At 34.9% G+C, this 16,823-nt stretch overlaps 4 protein-coding genes across 9 annotated transcripts in view; 3 read left to right on the top strand and 1 right to left on the bottom strand.

Annotated features, from left to right (window-relative positions):
* The window catches only part of LOC143426206 (uncharacterized), a 39,152-nt gene extending 33,970 nt beyond the window's left edge, over positions 1-5,182 (top strand). For 5 of the 6 annotated variants that reach the window (XM_076899461.1, XM_076899463.1, XM_076899460.1 and 2 more), the window contains 7 exons: positions 539-1,019; positions 1,650-2,131; positions 2,374-2,567; positions 2,772-3,082; positions 3,179-3,235; positions 3,381-3,560; positions 3,694-5,182. In XM_076899461.1, coding sequence (XP_076755576.1) covers positions 539-1,019; positions 1,650-2,131; positions 2,374-2,567; positions 2,772-3,082; positions 3,179-3,235; positions 3,381-3,560; positions 3,694-3,735 — 1,747 coding nt within the window. In that variant the 3' untranslated portion in view covers positions 3,736-5,182. The remainder of the gene's footprint in view (positions 1-538; positions 1,020-1,649; positions 2,132-2,373; positions 2,568-2,771; positions 3,083-3,178; positions 3,236-3,380; positions 3,561-3,693) is intronic. The other variant, XM_076899464.1, reaches the window with a different exon arrangement.
* Positions 5,183-5,584: 402 nt separating this feature from the next.
* LOC143425849 (uncharacterized) lies at positions 5,585-6,234 on the top strand. Its single transcript, XM_076898892.1, has 2 exons — positions 5,585-5,767; positions 6,061-6,234. Exons 1-2 carry the CDS (start codon positions 5,676-5,678, stop codon positions 6,194-6,196), a joined length of 228 nt encoding a protein of 75 aa, XP_076755007.1. The 5' UTR covers positions 5,585-5,675; the 3' UTR covers positions 6,197-6,234.
* Positions 6,235-6,374: 140 nt separating this feature from the next.
* Rnh1 (ribonuclease H1) lies at positions 6,375-9,132 on the bottom strand. The gene is made up of 7 exons (XM_076898891.1): positions 9,040-9,132; positions 8,512-8,548; positions 8,277-8,420; positions 8,064-8,178; positions 7,095-7,225; positions 6,754-7,018; positions 6,375-6,481 (listed from the first exon to the last, which is right to left on the bottom strand). Exons 1-7 carry the CDS (start codon positions 9,056-9,058, stop codon positions 6,401-6,403), a joined length of 792 nt encoding a protein of 263 aa, XP_076755006.1. The 5' UTR covers positions 9,059-9,132; the 3' UTR covers positions 6,375-6,400.
* A 4,460-nt stretch (positions 9,133-13,592) lies between these two features.
* Positions 13,593-16,082, top strand: Rad17 (Rad17 checkpoint clamp loader component). Its single transcript, XM_076898904.1, has 9 exons — positions 13,593-13,737; positions 13,897-14,293; positions 14,374-14,530; positions 14,590-14,712; positions 14,789-14,967; positions 15,226-15,312; positions 15,416-15,606; positions 15,686-15,804; positions 15,941-16,082. Exons 1-9 carry the CDS (start codon positions 13,723-13,725, stop codon positions 16,050-16,052), a joined length of 1,380 nt encoding a protein of 459 aa, XP_076755019.1. The 5' UTR covers positions 13,593-13,722; the 3' UTR covers positions 16,053-16,082.
* Positions 16,083-16,823: the final 741 nt, after the last annotated feature.

Consider the following 16,823-nt stretch of genomic DNA (forward strand, 5'->3'; position numbering starts at 1 on the left):
CGAATGCCCACTTTAAGTGCAGGATTGTTCCAGCTGATTATTCATTACGTTGGCATAAGAACTATTATCAGAGTTAAATAATTGCACATAATTATGACTTTGCACTTCTAATTAATTTTTATGTATTCAGATAAACAATGTCAGGATTATTGTACATATGTACTTACATAATATCGTTGGATCATAGTAAGTTTTTTTATTTAACACTTTCATAAGTGAAAATTACTACTAATCTTCTGTGATTAATAAAACTGTAAGTCATCTGAAATTAAAAAGTATACTAGTACATTAAAATGGCGGTATACTCCCTTTGGTATTTCCTGCGATAAAATATCATCAGATGTAAAGATTCTATTTTAATGGAAACCATTATTCAAACGTTTAAAATCGAAGGGAGATTTGAAAACAGAAAATGACAAATATATTTTATTACTTCATTAATAAAACGATGAAAGAAATTGTTGTTCTAACGCTTAACGTTATGAATAAGTAAGGCGCATAGCATTTATTTATTTAATATTTTCTTGTTTGTTTCCAGTTTGAACAAGATGCACGCAATGGAAGGTGCGGCCGGAAATGGGAAGAAGGTGGACTCGGCTGAGAAGTCGAGGGAAGACGAATCGTCGAGGGCCTCGCCGAAGGTGCCTCAGAATCAGCAAAATGGTGCGGCTCTTCCAGAGGAGACCGCCGCCGCTCCGGCCACCGTCGAGTGTCTGCGGTCCTCGTCGATAAAGAAGGAGCCTCATTGCGATTCGGAACCGGAAACGGCGGGCAAGAGCCTGTCCGTGGCGGAGACGGTACAGCCGAAGCCAGTGGCGTCGCGTTGCACCAAGTCAGAAACGGAAGGCAGCAGAAAGCGAAAATCAACGGATGGACAGTTGTCCTCGAATGGGAATTCCACCCCGAAGAAGCTCTGCCTCGAGCAGAGGGAACAATACATCTCGTCTCTCGTCGGCTGTGAGAAAGTTACCGCTGAGGAACTTGCTGTGAGGGCTGACCAACTTCGAGCTGAAGTTCAGGTAAACATTACCGCTCGGTGGAGTTTCGCTTTACGGTCAGAAGATGTTCCTACGCTTCCTTCTGTCAGTTCAGTAATTATAAAGCATTACAGGAAGATTAGAAGTTATTAAAGTACTATTCCAATTGTGTGGATAACTTGAGCGAATGTAATTAAATTGGTGCGTCAATAACCGGTACATTTGTTTCTGGTTTATAACTTAATTATTTATTATTAACATATTTATATAAAATATAACAAGTACTGTTATATTGTATTAAATATTTATAACATAGAATACGTACGCTTGAGGCGCGTCGATGATTCCTCTGAATCATGCATCAACAAAGTATATTTTTAAATTACAATGTACGATAATAAGGGGCAGACAACATTAATCAATCGAAGTTGAATCGAACGTTTAATTTTATCCTAACGTTATGTAAGCTCCCGTATATACAAATGCAACATATCATGCACGTGTAAAATAAAATAGCAGGTGTCCGTTGTATAGAACCGCAAATATATCAGGTATTTTGAATGTGGTGCGTTCAAGAAATGTCGACCGCTGTCTAATATTAGGACACCGCTGCTAATATCCGCGAGATATTTTCGGTATTTAATTAATCTCGTTCCCGTTCGTTGCAAATAGGCCCTGGACGAGCTAGCGCGTGCTAAAGAAATGGAATGGAACGAGATCTTGAGCATGAGAAAGCTGAAGGAGGAAGCGTACCTGAGAGTCGAGAGAAGAAGGCAAGTAATGGGATTCATGGAAGGCAACGGGCAACTGGCGGACACATTGCCACCGGCGAGCTTGGCGCTGGGCCCTGAATGGGAGAGCAGCGGCAATACCACTCCTGTATCCAAAGAGAAGCTCAGCTTTGGATCGAAGGAGGACCTGCCCGAGGAAAGTTCTCAGGACTCGCCGGCGTTCAAGAAGGAAAAAGTCTCGAAACAATCGTCACAGCGTCAGTCGACGCCCCCCAAGCAAAGCGGTGAAAATGGTCGAAAACAGGTGGAGGCACTTAGTCCGGAGAACAGGCAAATCGGCGAAGGCCGTCAAGGAGCGATCGTCGACGTTAGGTCTATCATCGCTGATTATAGACTGAGGCATCCTGAAACGGTACCGCGCAGGTAACCATGGCTCATTATATTCCATCCCATAGCAAGTATACATGTGAGATACATGTATGAAAGAAGCCATACTCGCGTTTATAATGTAACAGATTACGTCGTTGGATTTTATCTGGTCAATTAAATGTTTATTTGCTTGTATCTCATTCGATTGGCTTCTTTGTGTTATTTTCAACTTGTTCATTTCACTCGATGTTCAATTTGGTGATTTTTACTTGATGTTCGACGTTTCATTGTTACAGGGGACGAAGAATGAGAAATTCGGTGAACGTCGGCCTTGGAGCTGGTGGAGCTATGGTCGAAACGGGTCATAGTGTTGATTCAAGGCCATCTAGTACAGACTCCTGTAAAAGCAACTCGAATACGGTTGATCCTAACAATTCAATGAGCTTTAAAGACGTGCTTGTGCAGTTTGCCAAATTAAGTCAGCAACAAGGTATGTAGAACTAATGTTAAATGATGTTACTCTAAATACTCGATGTTTCTAGTAACTTAATTATAGCATTTTAAATAATACTATAAAAAATGGTGATGAACAATTTTCTTAACTTTTGCGAAAAACGGACGATCTTGATCGTTAAAATTTTAATCGAGCTCTTCGATAAAAATTAAATGTAACGTGAATATAAAATTGTTACAGGTGAACCTGTAAAAACACCTCAAAATTATCCGGATGTAACGCTTCACCCTGTTGCGCCGTCACCGGCATCACAAAATACCCCACCTCAACAGAGTGGTTCGTTGCTTCATGGAATTCTCACGAAATCACAATCTCCAAGACCTACTACTTTTTCACCTACTTTAGCTAGATTACTCACCGCACCTGAAAGAGAAAGGAATGCACCTACAGCCGCGTCCATGCCACAGCAAAGCGCGGCAACCCAGCACCTTTTGCAGACATATCAAGGCTCTAATCCGGTTTCCATCAGCGACCTCCTATCTTCTTCCAAGGTATTTCATTCTTTCATTAATTAACCACCCTACTCGTATTGTATAAATTTTAGTTAAACATTATTAATACGTCCATTTAATTTTTTTTATTTTCAGGCTCGAACTGAAATAACAATTACTCCGGTCATCAACACTCCAGTTCAGTCTCATGTGGTAAGTGATAAACGTAAAAAGTGGATATCTATTTCATTAAAACAGATTATACCAGTCGTTCAACTTTTGTAGAGGCAATATGAGTTGATCGAGTAATTTGTTGGAACAAGATTTATAACTTCTATTATTATATTTTTGTTTACAGGATGATGTTGAAGAAGAATCAGCAGTGATCGAAGATAGAGAGACACGTATTTCTTCAGGCGGTAGGGATGCTAGAGAGGACATAATCAGTCCTCCGCAATGCCAAGGATGTCACGAACGTGTAGCGCAATTTGTATGCGCTGGCTGTGGTCATCAGTGGTATTGCAGCCGCGAGTGCCAAGTAAGATTTTCAAATTTACTTATGCTGCATATGTTTAATATAATACTTAATAAATGATAGATACAATGCGTATGAAATACAGTAGTTTAAGAGTTTAAATTTCGTCAATTAGTAACAAAGTTATCCATTTTAGGTTGCTGCGTGGGACGAACACTCAGAAGTGTGTTCTGGTTAAAGAACGAGCCACGTATTAATCTAAACCTCGTACTCGTGGTATCGAGTTAAATACCTATTAAACTGAGAATGAATCTAGTCAAAAAAAAAGCAAAAAAAAAAAACAAAAAAAGCAGAAAAAAAAGATGGCCAAGGATATAATGCGTTTTGAGTACGATGAGAGGAAAGAAGAAACATTAAGAGAGCAGTGTATATTTTTAAGGATCTTTAAATATGTTTAATCTGTAAAAAATAAGTTTTATTTCATAAAAAAAAAGAAAATCAGAAAGGCGAACCGCTGGATTAACAGCGGTTCTCCATGAAAGATAAGTATTTACTACTAAAGTGAAGAAATATGAGACTTCAGGCAGTTCGACGAGGAATGATTAGAATTCAAAGTTGAAACGATCGTTGCTTCACTGTAATCACCGCGTTGCTTTTATTCGTTATCAGTACCGAACGATCGTAAAGTCTTCGTTGAGATAAATAGAAGAGTATTAACCCTGCTGAAATTAAGCATTTAACGTGTATCTTCCAAAGGGCAAACTCTGTTCGTGAGATTCCTAATGTAATAGGAATTCGTATTGAATATAAACATTCGTAACAACTTCGTGTATCGAATACTTTCTTTTTTAGATTTTAACCAATGCATGACGTACAATGTACGCTAGTCGAGGATTTTCAAACTTTTTTCCAAACGAAAAAAAGAAAACAAAGAAAAACAAAAAAAAAGCAGGAATAACTGGCGTGTGCGCTTCTGTACAAGAGACAAAGCACAAAACTATCTTGCGATGCTGTACATATAATTTTATACGCGTTAGCAGGGTTGTTCAGCGTCAAGTTTTGAGAGGTTGGTTAAAACGTGTGCCATGCGTAAGATTCGTTTCATGGTCAGCTTTATATGTTAAACAAGATCTAAGTTGTAGATTACTTCGAGTGTTTTTATAATCCCATCATTTTCGTTTCGTTTTGTTTCGCCTCGTTTCTCTATTTTCTCCTTTTTCTGTTTCTTTTTTTCTTTTTTGTTTGTAACCACGCGTTATGAGTTACATTTAAAATGAGATCGCATTTGATGACCAGAGTGAAAGGTACACACGGATGTTCTCAAGCCTTCATTATACGTTCTGTTGTCGATTCGATAGAGAAGCACGTACAACACCGAATACCATATTTTATACCATGTTTGTTACCAACGTATAAATTTAGATTTAACGAATTGTTAGTCTTAGCGTTAGATGTAAGCCACTTTCTTCTTTCTCTTCTTTCATAACTTGATCGTTGGTAACATGTTCGACGCGTTCTGAGTTCACTTCTTCTTTATTTTTCTCTTTTGAATTAGCATGTGTTACCTAAACGACAATTGTCCCAAACATAATCTGTAGTCCAAAGTTCCTACAGGTACACGTAACATTATATATATTTTTCCCAATTACAAAGCAAACCAAAAAAAAATAAAGTTTTTAATCGTATTTCCACGAATTTACTATCTTACTATTTCTACGACCAACTTGCACTTTAAAGATTCATCGCGAAATCGCTCGATACAAAACAGGATAATTGATTTCAACGTTACTCTGTAAAATATCTTCTACTTTCTTTAACTTTTATTACTTTAATAATAATTTCTTTTTTGTTCTTCGTTTTGTTAATGTTTCATTTTTTGTGATACTTCTCATGGTGATTATGTACAATTTTCTAGGGTATTTTGTACGATTCGCTTGCTTGTGTGTAAAAATTTTCTATATCAAACGATAACGCATAATATTACAATCAATGATAATTTGTATAGTTAAGTTCAATCGGAAAGGTTGTAAATTATTATAATATATATGTAAAATACGATACGTTTCACGATCATTATAAGTTACTAGGAAATTATTGGTAGCACTGCTGTGGCTTACTTGTGGGAAAGAAAGTGTCGCGCGGTAAATCAGATTTTCGTATTAATAAAGAAAGTTTTTAATGGACAGAATGACGTTCCCACAAGCTCATCAAGTCGAACTGATAGCGTTGGCCGAATTGGCAGGAATCTCAGCAGTACCAGGCGTTTATCGGTAACAATTTGCGAAATATATACAAACATAACCTGTACGACTGTGTTTGGGAGCTTTAGTAAGATAACCTTGTATATTACAAATTTCGACATTTCGTAATAAACATAATATTTATCTAAACGTAACAAGTATGTAACAAACATTTTTTATATAAAAAAAAATGTCTATCTTTCTAATAACGCAAAGCTATAAACTAATATAAATATTAAGCTACTGTAATAGTTGAGAAATGCAATGAGAGAGATTAGCAATATCTAAACGAGTTATACGCTTATAAGAAATTATTCTTTTAGTATCATATTGGAACTTCTGGCGCTTCAGATATCACCAGAAGACATATATATCCTTCTAAAGCAAATATGTCCACGGACTACAGATAAGAAGGCAGTCGACATGGAGGAAGCACTCGATTTATTTAGCACAAGTTAATGGGTATGTTCACATGTATTGTTCGGTCATAATTTATCAAATGGATTGCAGACGTTCAAACGGTTTTATATTTTTACTTTTATTAGGTCATAGTCTTGTTATACATCTTTGTTATTAAAATAAATCAACGTTCTAATTTATAACTTAAAACAGATACCAGCAAATACTATTCAATCAAATAATATTTCGTGCATACAAGAGTCCTTAATATCTTGAACAGCCTTTCCTTGCCAATTGGTCAGCCATTTCATTTCCATATATTCCGACATGGCCATTGACATGATTCTGAAACAAAGAAATTCAGATACTGATTATAAACCAGTTATGAAATATAGAATTAATCCTTTTATAGTATTAAAAATATATGTGAAAAGTATCCAAATCAAAATGTACTATCATTTTTAGAAAATAAAACTAATTTCTACTCAATTTTTATACACATTTTCAAGTGCATCTTTTCTGCACAAATATTTATACTCTAATCACATGTGAAAACTTAAAATGTTATAATATTATCTTTTATAGTTTATACAATGCAAATTATCTGTATTATTTACCCAATCAACATTTAAAGGCTTGAGAGCTTGTTCCATTTCTAACAGCTCAGTCTTATTTATAACTGGTTTGTTACTCGCTGTTTTCCATCCATTGGCTTTCCACTTTGGCATCCAATCGTTTGCACAAGAAATGAGAAACTTTGAGTCTGTATTGACCTTCAAATTTTTAATGCCTGCTTCTTGTGCTTGTCTGGCTGCTACAGTTACTGCCTGAATTTCTGCCATATTATTGGTTGCCCGACCAATAACTGGTTCAGACACATTTCTGCAATTAAAATTATCAAGCACAATTTTTACGTTGAACTAGATGAATGTAATTAAAAATTATATGCACAACGTACAAAGGATTATTATCACCGAACCAAACGCCAATGCCTGCTCGCGGATTTTTGCCACCGTTTGAACTACAAGCACCGTCTGTATATACATTGACGTAGCCGCGGTTGTCAACGGAAAACTCTCCATTTACTTTCTGTAAAATTAATAATTTATCAAAATAACATAAAATATGAAATTTTTTCTTCGAATAGTCATGCGTATAATTACATTTCCGGACATTGCACTTCGATTTTCACACTTTAATATGTACTTATAAAACTGTGGAGATCAGGATGGACGATCTTACGTTTGCGAAACGAAATGCTCGAGATCTCCAGATGAACTGATCTTCTCAGAAACATCCGTCGTCCAGCAGAGTCTATTTACGATTTTTTTACCCTCACGATTGGCTAAGCCAGCCGCTTCGGTATTAGCCAATCGTGCATTTGTTTATTTTCCGTGCCGCCTCTTCTTGCGCCCTTAGCGCGTTTCCTTGGAAGGGCGACAGCGCGTTCGAGGGGATTGTCTACGACTAATAAACATTTCGCGGCGTAGCAGGATTTCTGCTGGGTCTGGTATCTTTTACGTTAAGATTATGGCCACTTGACCGTAAGTCCCTTTAGAAATCCCCGATTTATGGAAACCGTATGTGCTATTGAGGCCGCGAACCTAAATGTATTACTGATACACTTGGAGAAAATTAAAAGCTAAGGACGTTTCCTCACAAATAGTTTTATTGCCGCGCACACCATAAATCGTGCCAGCCGCTTGAACCGAAAAAGGTCTTCTATTGTACTTCGTTGCTAGCCGCTACAAAATAACAAATACATATTCACCTTGGATTGGTAAGTTTCTTTCTAAGTCAGATGTCACACATTGAGGACATTAAAAAAGAACTGTACAAACTGATTGAAAAGCTTTCAACTACCTTATTCTATCATATACAAAATATACATATCTATATATACAAAATTATGTACATAAATACCTACCTTACTTTCAATGTAAATTGTTTTTTTACATTCTTCAGAATTATCCTGTTTCAATTTCTTTGCTGCTGGTTTTTTGTTTTCCACTTCTGATGGTTTCTCTATTTGTGGATGTGATCTGCAAGTATTCGCTAAGTTAAAATATTGCTTTCTATTTAGCCTAATTGTTACAGTATTATTCTTTTATCTGAATATAAAACAAAGATTACCATGCACCTTTTACCAAATGTTGCTATTGTTTGCTTCTTATTAGTTCCTTGACCCGTATTTTGTTTGATGAATTCTTCTGCCTCGTGTTGTGAATTGAACTTTTTAAAAACAGGACCAGAGAACTGGTTTACTTGCAGTTTGCATTCGTTCCTTGTTTGTTTGATGGCATTATTGAAATAGAATTGTCATGTATTAGAAAATTAATAGTGATCGAAACATTACAAATATTAGAATTTATTACCATGTCTTGTAAATCCCAGGCTTTCGACCTTTGGCAACTGCATAATATGTAGTCATATTGTTCAATATAGTATTAAAAAATCTTCTTATAATCATTTACTGCAATTTTAAATATATAATTGTTCTTTGTATCGCGATTTTATTTTATTAATAGAATGAATTTTGAAAAATTTTTTTTAAGTTAAAGTACAGTACATATAAAATTAAAAACAGACAAATGATGTTAAAATAGAACGATTTTATAAAGTGATTAGGACTTGTGAATGCCCTAATTAAAGTTACCTAACATAACTCAAAGTTATAATTATACGAGTAAAGCTTTTCTATTTAATTCGTTTCTTTTCCTTTCGAATACAAATAGACTTTATAATACGCATGAACGTACTTTCGTTAAATTATCGAGTATTTACTTATCACTTTAACCTCAAAAAGCGCGTAAAACAATTTTGAACATTTAAAGACCCTTCGAACGCGCTTGCCTTCTCTCCAATTCCTTCTTCGCGTTCTGTGCCTTTGTTGTCAAGGATACCACATGACACAAAGGTCATAACAAACGAAGAAAGATTATTAGCAAGGTGTACAACAGGATAAACTCATTATCTTGTAGGATTTTGTGTTACCTTGATGTAGTGGTAGAAGTACCTGAAAAAATACGCGCGAAATTCAAATTTCACATTTTAGTTTTGTAATTGAGAAATGTCAGTTAATCTTAACAAATTTTGATACAATAAATTGATATAGGACTATTTCAACCATTATATATGTAATCGATAATAATCCCTGTGCGGTGGGGATCAGAATACACCCACAGTATTCCCTGCTTGTCGTAAGAGGCGACTAAAAGGGGGAAGAAAGGGTTAACGAGGATGTAAAGAAGAGTAACGATTTTAATTGAGAAAAAGTAAATATGCAAGTGAGTAAGTATGCTTTCAAACGTCATCTACAAGCATTAAAAAAACCAGCAGAAAATATTAAAACCGTATGCCTTAATCGGTTGCAGTACACGTGACGTTTAAATCGTCGCGTTATCGCTTGAGCATGATTTCGATTGTAATGCGATATAGGTATATTTATCGAACAATCGAAGAACGAAATTCAAAGACTCCATTATACGTTTATTAAGGCATATTATCTAGACAGATGAGAAAGGTAATCGTATCTAAGAGTGAAATTAAACGGCCGCATTGTGTGTTTGTCAAGACATACTATCTGGGTAGATAGTGAAGAGAATTTTAGACGGAAATACTATACTCGTGGAGTGTTCGAGTTTATCATCGAGACCAACAGGAATACTTACCTTTCTGTTACTTATCGATTTTATTGAAACTTAGTACACTTGTAGGGTAGAAGAAAATGTAAGACACATATTTTTTTTAATTGGCAATGATCAACATTTAAAGGGTGAAGTCAACTATTAAAGTTGGAGGTATTTTGAAATTGTTATGGTATTTCACGTGGTAGCAATGCAGACAGAAGTGTCATGGCTGTAATTTGAAGTGAAGATAGTAACACGGAGGAAGCGTGAATGAAGAAAGCGAGGAAGCCACAAGAAGATAAATGAGAAGTACCAGAATTTGACATCCGCTGAATTTTTAACCATTGTATGTTATTATATAATAAAATCTAACGAAACCACGATGGCAATCTTTTGAAACAAAGGGTGTTTATAAGGTGTATGTTCTAATGAAATTCATAGCAGTTAAAGAAATAATTTAATATAACATTTCTACACAATATTGTTCGTCAACGAGTAGTTCACGTGGGTGACAAATTTTTACAGCTGATACTACACCTGGTGAAAGGAGCAGAGAAACAGATTAAGAAAAGAAATAGAAGAGAGCAGAGTAACACCGTAGAGTTAAAGATATAGCATAGAACACTGTGTACTATCGTTGAAGTGCCTTTCTTCGACCGAATCAACTGACAATATCCATTTTTCCTTCTTTTACATTATACCTCTACAAAACTAAATTTATAAACTAAAAATTAGCTTGTAAGAACATTTTCTTTGTATTGTCAAAAAGTTACAATAAAAGATTTAGTTATTGCTACCTAATTGTTTAATCATTTAAAACCTGACCAGCACTCCTAGAATGACCAATCCCAATCCTTAAACGAGAAAATACTCGTAAAAAATAGCCCTCGAACCCAAATAAATGAGTTGGCGTATCTTCGCGCCTTGATTCCAAGAATTTCGAGAATTCCTGGAAATGACGTCATTCTCCTAGAAGTGGCACAATTCGGATACCTCCTCATATGTTATGTTCTCCTGATACATTGCCAATTTTTCGACCAAAATCTTGAAAATCCAAGTTTGATGACGTCACAGGGGTTCTTGGTAATTCCAGGAATTCTTAATGACGTCATTTCCAAGAAGTGGCACTATTCGGATACCTCCTGTGACGTCATGTTCTCCTGATACATTGCCGGTTTTTCGACCAAAATTTCCAAAAATCGACAATGTATCAGGAGAACATGACGTCATAGGAGGTACTCGTGCCACTTCTAGGAAAATGACGTCACTTCCAAGAATCGCCGAAATTCCAGGAATTCTCGATGACGTCATTTCCAAGAAGTGGCACTATTCAGATACCTCTTCATATGTTATGTTCTCCTGATACATTTCCGATTTTTCGACCAAAATTTCCAAAAATCGACAATGTATCAGGAGAACATGACGTCATAGGAGGTATTCTTGCCACTTCTAGGAAAATGACGTCACTTCCAGGAATCGCCGGAATTCCAGGAATTCTCGATGACGTCATTTCCAAGAAGTGGCTCTATTCGGATACCTCCTCATATGTTATGTTCTCCTGATACAAAGTCGGATTTTCAAGATTTTGCTCGAAAAATTGGAAAAGTATCAGGAGAACATGACGTCATAGGAGGTATGCTTGCCACTTCTAGGAAAATGACGTCATTTCTAAGAATCGCTGAAATTCCAGGAATTCTCGATGACGTCATTTCCAAGAAGTGGCACTATTCGGATACCTCCTCATATGTTATGTTCTCCTGATACAAAGTCGGATTTTCAAGATTTTGATCGAAAAATTGGAAAAGTATCAGGAGAACATGACGTCATAGGAGGTATGCTTGCCACTTCTAGGAAAATGACGTCATTTCTAAGAATCGCTGAAATTCCAGGAATTCTTGGTGACGTCATTTCCAAGAAATGGCAAAACTCGGATACCTCCTATGACGTCATGTTCTCCTGATACAAAGTCCGATTTTTGGGATTTCGATCGAGAAAATCGGAAATGTATCAGGAGAACATGACGTCATAGGAGGTATCGGAGTTTTGCCATTTCTTGGAAATGACGTCATCGAGAATTCCTGGAATTCCGGCGATTCTCGGAAGTGACGTCATTTTCCTAGAAGTGGCAAGAATACCTCCTATGACGTCATGTTCTCCTGATACATTGTCGATTTTTGGAAATTTTGGTCGAAAAATCGGAAATGTATCAGGAGAACATAACATATGAAGAGGTATCCGAATAGTGCCACTTCTTGGAAATGACGTCATCAAGAATTCCTGGAATTTCGGCGATTCTTGGAAGTGACGTCATTTTCCTAGAAGTGGCAAGAATACCTCCTATGACGTCATGTTCTCCTGATACTTTTCCAATTTTTCGATCAAAATCTTGAAAATCCGACTTTGTATCAGGAGAACATAACATATGAGGAGGTATCCGAATAGTGCCACTTCTTGGAAATGACGTCATCGAGAATTCCTGGAATTTCAGCGATTCTTGGAAATGACGTCATTTTCCTAGAAGTGGCAGGCATACCTCCTATGACGTCATGTTCTCCTGATACTTTTCCAATTTTTCGATCAAAATCTTGAAAATCCGACTTTGTATCAGGAGAACATAACATATGAGGAGTAATTTAGTTGGGATCAGGGCTATTTTTTACGAGTTTTTTTTCGTTCAAGGATTGGTATTGGTCTTTCTGGGAGTGCTGGAGTTAGAGGATAATGACAAGACTTATTGTATTCCGTTTAAATAATTATTTTATTTATTAAATAAATAATATATACATGAAATCACAATTTAATTGTATTTTATAATGGTATAAACGTATTATACTTATAATATAATGATTTTTGCGTTGGCGGTACAATTGAATGAGTGATGTAAGCGTAATACTCCTGTAACATAAATAAGAAAATATAATATAATATAACAATCAGTTTAAAATAAATTAAAGGAAATTATGAGTTTGCACTCAGCTCCATTCCAGGCATTGATTTAGCAATAATTTCTATTGCTAACTTTTCCCGGCAGCAAAAAATTTCCAGTTCAGTGGAAAACTTCAGGGAAACATGCATTTCTCAGAAAACTGTGCTTGGATAAGTTTTACTTGCGCAATCATTAATTGCTGTTAATGTCCCTTCAGAATCTGGATATCCAAGTGCAAAGGATTAATAACAATAATGGCTTAAAATAATGATTCATAATGATGATGATTTCATATTGATTTGTAACACGAATAATATACCTCCTCACCTTTTGCATACCATCGCCAATTATTTTCGCGTCGAATTATACAACTCGATCACCTCTCTTATCTTCTTACGTTTATGGTTGGAGATGAAAAATAGGGATTAGGGACATAATATTTGAAGTAGAATAATTTTGCATTTCATACTTCTATGCGTATAATAGTAGACACTATTGGGTCTCTTTTAATTTCAGAGTACCTTTTATAAATTCGGATGAATTACAATTACAATTTTAGTTAGAAAAGTAGACAAGTAACTTTACTTACTACTCTGAAAGGGAAAAGAAGCTTACTCTAAAGGGAAAAAGAGGAACACACTCAATCACGCAATTAAATTAATTAATTTAAGCCAGTCTCTCTTTCTTTCTCTCTTTCTCTCTATTTAAACTATCAAGAAAATAAGTCGAACTGATGAGTAAAAAGACTATGAACTGAACTGTGATCAGTCAGGTGTTGAGAATATGAAGATGGATTCGTTTGTGGCGCCTACTTCAAAAGAATTGGTAGATGCAAGACTATAATGCGCCACTTTTGGCCGCCACTATTCTATGGTCACGGCAGATTATGGTGGAGAAAACATTCGACTATCAGAGCAAACTATGCACGCACTGATGAAATATTATTACATTACTTATTGTCATAACATATTTTTCTACTGTAACAAATTAAGTTGCTAGATTATTAATGCAAACATTATTTGTATCACAGTATGACAATGTCAAAGGTATGTTTTCTACAAAATTCTACTCTTAATCTGAAATATAAATTAAACACACAACATGTAAGCAAATGTAATATGTGTATGTAAGAATATATACAAATAGAAATGTTTGGAATATGAAAGCATGTATTTGATAATAATTGCCTTCTTATTAATTACCAGAAAAACAGTAGCTGGTTAATGCCATCTTTCGAGTTCGAATCCTTTGAGAAAACACCACAAATTAAACGTACCATTTCACAAACGTTAGAAACCAGCAGTTCCTCATCTTCAAGCATCTGCGATATAATTCCTAAGAAGAGGGATGTCACTAACCTTTCTGTGTTATTCCAAGCATGCGAACCAAAAAATTCATCAGAATTAGTGGTCAGCAGACAGAAACGACAAGAGATATTAGATTGGTTGAAGTACAAAGTAAAAAGAGGCAAACCAGCTGCATTGATTTTATCTGGCCCATCGGGCTGTGGGAAAACAGCAGCAATAAAAGTTCTTGCCAAAGAAAATGCCTTCCAAGTTACAGAATGGATCACTCCCATCGATCAAGTTATGGATGAGAACAGTAATTATCATTATAAATTGCTATACAAATAATGCATCATTTTGTTTAGCTAAAAGTTAATGTAAGAATTAATTTTACAGATAGGATAATGAGACAAGGGGATAGATTCGAAGAATTTCTAATTAGAGCCACTAGATATAGTTCAGTTTTGACCAACTATTCTAGTCGCATACTTATTGTGAAAGAATTTCCATACGTCTTCCTTCAAGAAAAAGAAAGTTTCTTTTCCCTTTTAGAGTAAGTTACTTATCTACTCTTCCAATTAAAATGTAATTGTACTTCATTCAAATTTTTAGGAGATACTATGAAATCGGAAGAGAACCTATAGTTTTCATATGCACAGAGCCAGGAAGTTCAAGATTACTCCCAACATTATTTCCATCCGACGTAAGAGATAAATTTGGCATTGTTTCAATTAAGTAAGTTAAATTCGATCAGATTTTCTTCTACCTTGTAAATACTTTATATCAAATTTTCTGTGTGTATTTCATCTAGCGTAAATTCTGTTACGCAAGCCGCAATGAAAACTGCTCTGAAGCGAATAGCCAGTATTTTAAATTCAACCGGCGGACGCTTGCTACACGTTACGCAACATAAAGTCGATGAAATATTATCAAATAGCGTAGGTGATATTAGAAACGCTATATTAAATCTTATCTTCATTTCATTAAAGGGTAACTACAGTAACTCACTATAATATACAGTAAAGTCTTCTGCATTCCTATCTTCGATATTAATATCTTAACATTCTAACATTTATACGTGCAATAAATGGCAATTTTTTTGCGACAATATTTCGATCTAATGGAGGCAGTTTCTTTAGACGTGTAACGCATTATAGATTCTAATATCGATGCAGGAGGCTATATTGTATTTTTATTTCCTGTGGATATAAATGCTTTGTATCCTCAAACACTTCTTTTATCCATTAGTACCCAAGGAACAAGAAAATGACTGTAGCACTCGAGAAGAGAGTTTAGGTCTTCTCCACGGTGTTGGCCGAGTAATTAATCCAAAGAGTTAGTAAATATTATTTGCAAACCTTACATGGATACGCAATAAATTGGAGGAACAATGGATGTTACAGAAAAATTATGATATATATAAATTTTTTTTTTATAGGAATTCAAATCGAAAACAGTTGGAAGTTCGCACATGATCCTGATGAAATAGCAGCTTTTTTCCAGTCGCAGGCAACAACGTTTGTGAATTTTCTTCAAGAAAATTATTTGAATACCATTAGAGGAATAGAAGAAGCGAATGCTTGCGCGGATATTTTAAGTTTAGCTGATGTTTTGAATGCCGAGTGGCGAGTAAGTCTTTTAAACTTTCTTTCATGTAGACTTTATGAGACATTTCTAAATACAATGCAATTTTATATTGAAATTTCAGGATACTAATTTAAATAAAGTTACCTTGTCTTTCTGTATCCGAGGCCTGATGGTAGCTAACGATAAGCCGGTTTCTGGATGGAATCCTGTAAGGAAACCACAAAGTGATCGGACTAATGTGTTAGTATATCAAACATTACAATAGTTAATCATTTTACGAAATTCGTAGCACTACATAGTAATAACAAATTATTTATAGCTTGTTCGTATTATCTATAAGTATATAAATTATATGTGATTGGAATATTGTTCACAGACGAAGATGCTTGGCAACTTCAGAAGTTCGATGGTACGAGTCTATAATAAAACCAAAATCGGAAAGTATGATACAATTGCCCGATGTTGATATTGAAGACGTTATCGAATAACAAAAATTCGTGAGTTAACATTATAAAAATATGGAATAGGTATCCTGTATATTTATTTATTATTTTCTATTAGAACTGTAAATGTAAAATATAATATCGATAGAAATTGAACGACTCAAAATTTGCTTAGAATTCTTTTTACAGTTTCTTAAATTCTTGCATACATTGTTGAATAATATTGTTTTATATTATATTTTACTTTTGCTTATTATAATTTAGCGTATAACAATCAGTATTATATATATAATGCAAAAAACAAACGTTAGCGCGAATTACAGTAAAAATACATTTTATTATAATTTATACGTCTTAATTGAAATGCTTTGTTATAAATATTCGTTCTAATAAAATTCTTGGCAGTTAGAGAACAGAATAATTTAATACAACATTTCTACACAAAATTGTTCGTCAGCGAGTATTTCACTTAAAAAATATATATATGTATCTTACAATCTAGCTATTTTTCATAAATAATTAAATGGTTATATTTAGTTAACTATATATTTGTACATTAATGTAAATTTTGTACGCGCGACAAATATGCTATGTAGATCGATCATAATGCGTATAAAAATTTCCCTGTCGGTTAAATAGTTCGTAGAAAAAAATGCAATAACAAGCAGTCTTCCGCTTTAAATATTTCTTATCGTACATTTACAACAGCGATTGTTTTCAAATTGTCGAGTAATTCATATTTCGTGAACAATCTCATTATTTTTAATTCCCTACAATGCATAGACGCTAAAAGGTTTTCAGTAGTAACTGTAATCA

This window comes from Xylocopa sonorina, chromosome 8 (assembly GCF_050948175.1).
Source record: "Xylocopa sonorina isolate GNS202 chromosome 8, iyXylSono1_principal, whole genome shotgun sequence".
NCBI classification, from domain to species: domain Eukaryota; kingdom Metazoa; phylum Arthropoda; class Insecta; order Hymenoptera; family Apidae; genus Xylocopa; species Xylocopa sonorina.

Coding starts and splice junctions, on each gene's coding strand:
- LOC143425849 (XM_076898892.1), top strand. CDS start 5,676: ATGGACAGAATGACGTTCCCACAAGCTCATCAAGTCGAACTGATAGCG. Junction 5,768..6,060: donor GCAGTACCAGGCGTTTATCG/GTAACAATTTGC, acceptor TTATTCTTTTAG/TATCATATTGGAACTTCTGG.
- Rnh1 (XM_076898891.1), bottom strand. Junction 8,179..8,276: donor ATAGCAACATTTGGTAAAAG/GTGCATGGTAAT, acceptor GAATACTTGCAG/ATCACATCCACAAATAGAGA. Junction 7,019..7,094: donor TTCGGTGATAATAATCCTTT/GTACGTTGTGCA, acceptor TTTTAATTGCAG/AAATGTGTCTGAACCAGTTA.
- Rad17 (XM_076898904.1), top strand. Junction 14,294..14,373: donor TCAAGTTATGGATGAGAACA/GTAATTATCATT, acceptor TTAATTTTACAG/ATAGGATAATGAGACAAGGG. Junction 15,607..15,685: donor TTTTGAATGCCGAGTGGCGA/GTAAGTCTTTTA, acceptor TTGAAATTTCAG/GATACTAATTTAAATAAAGT.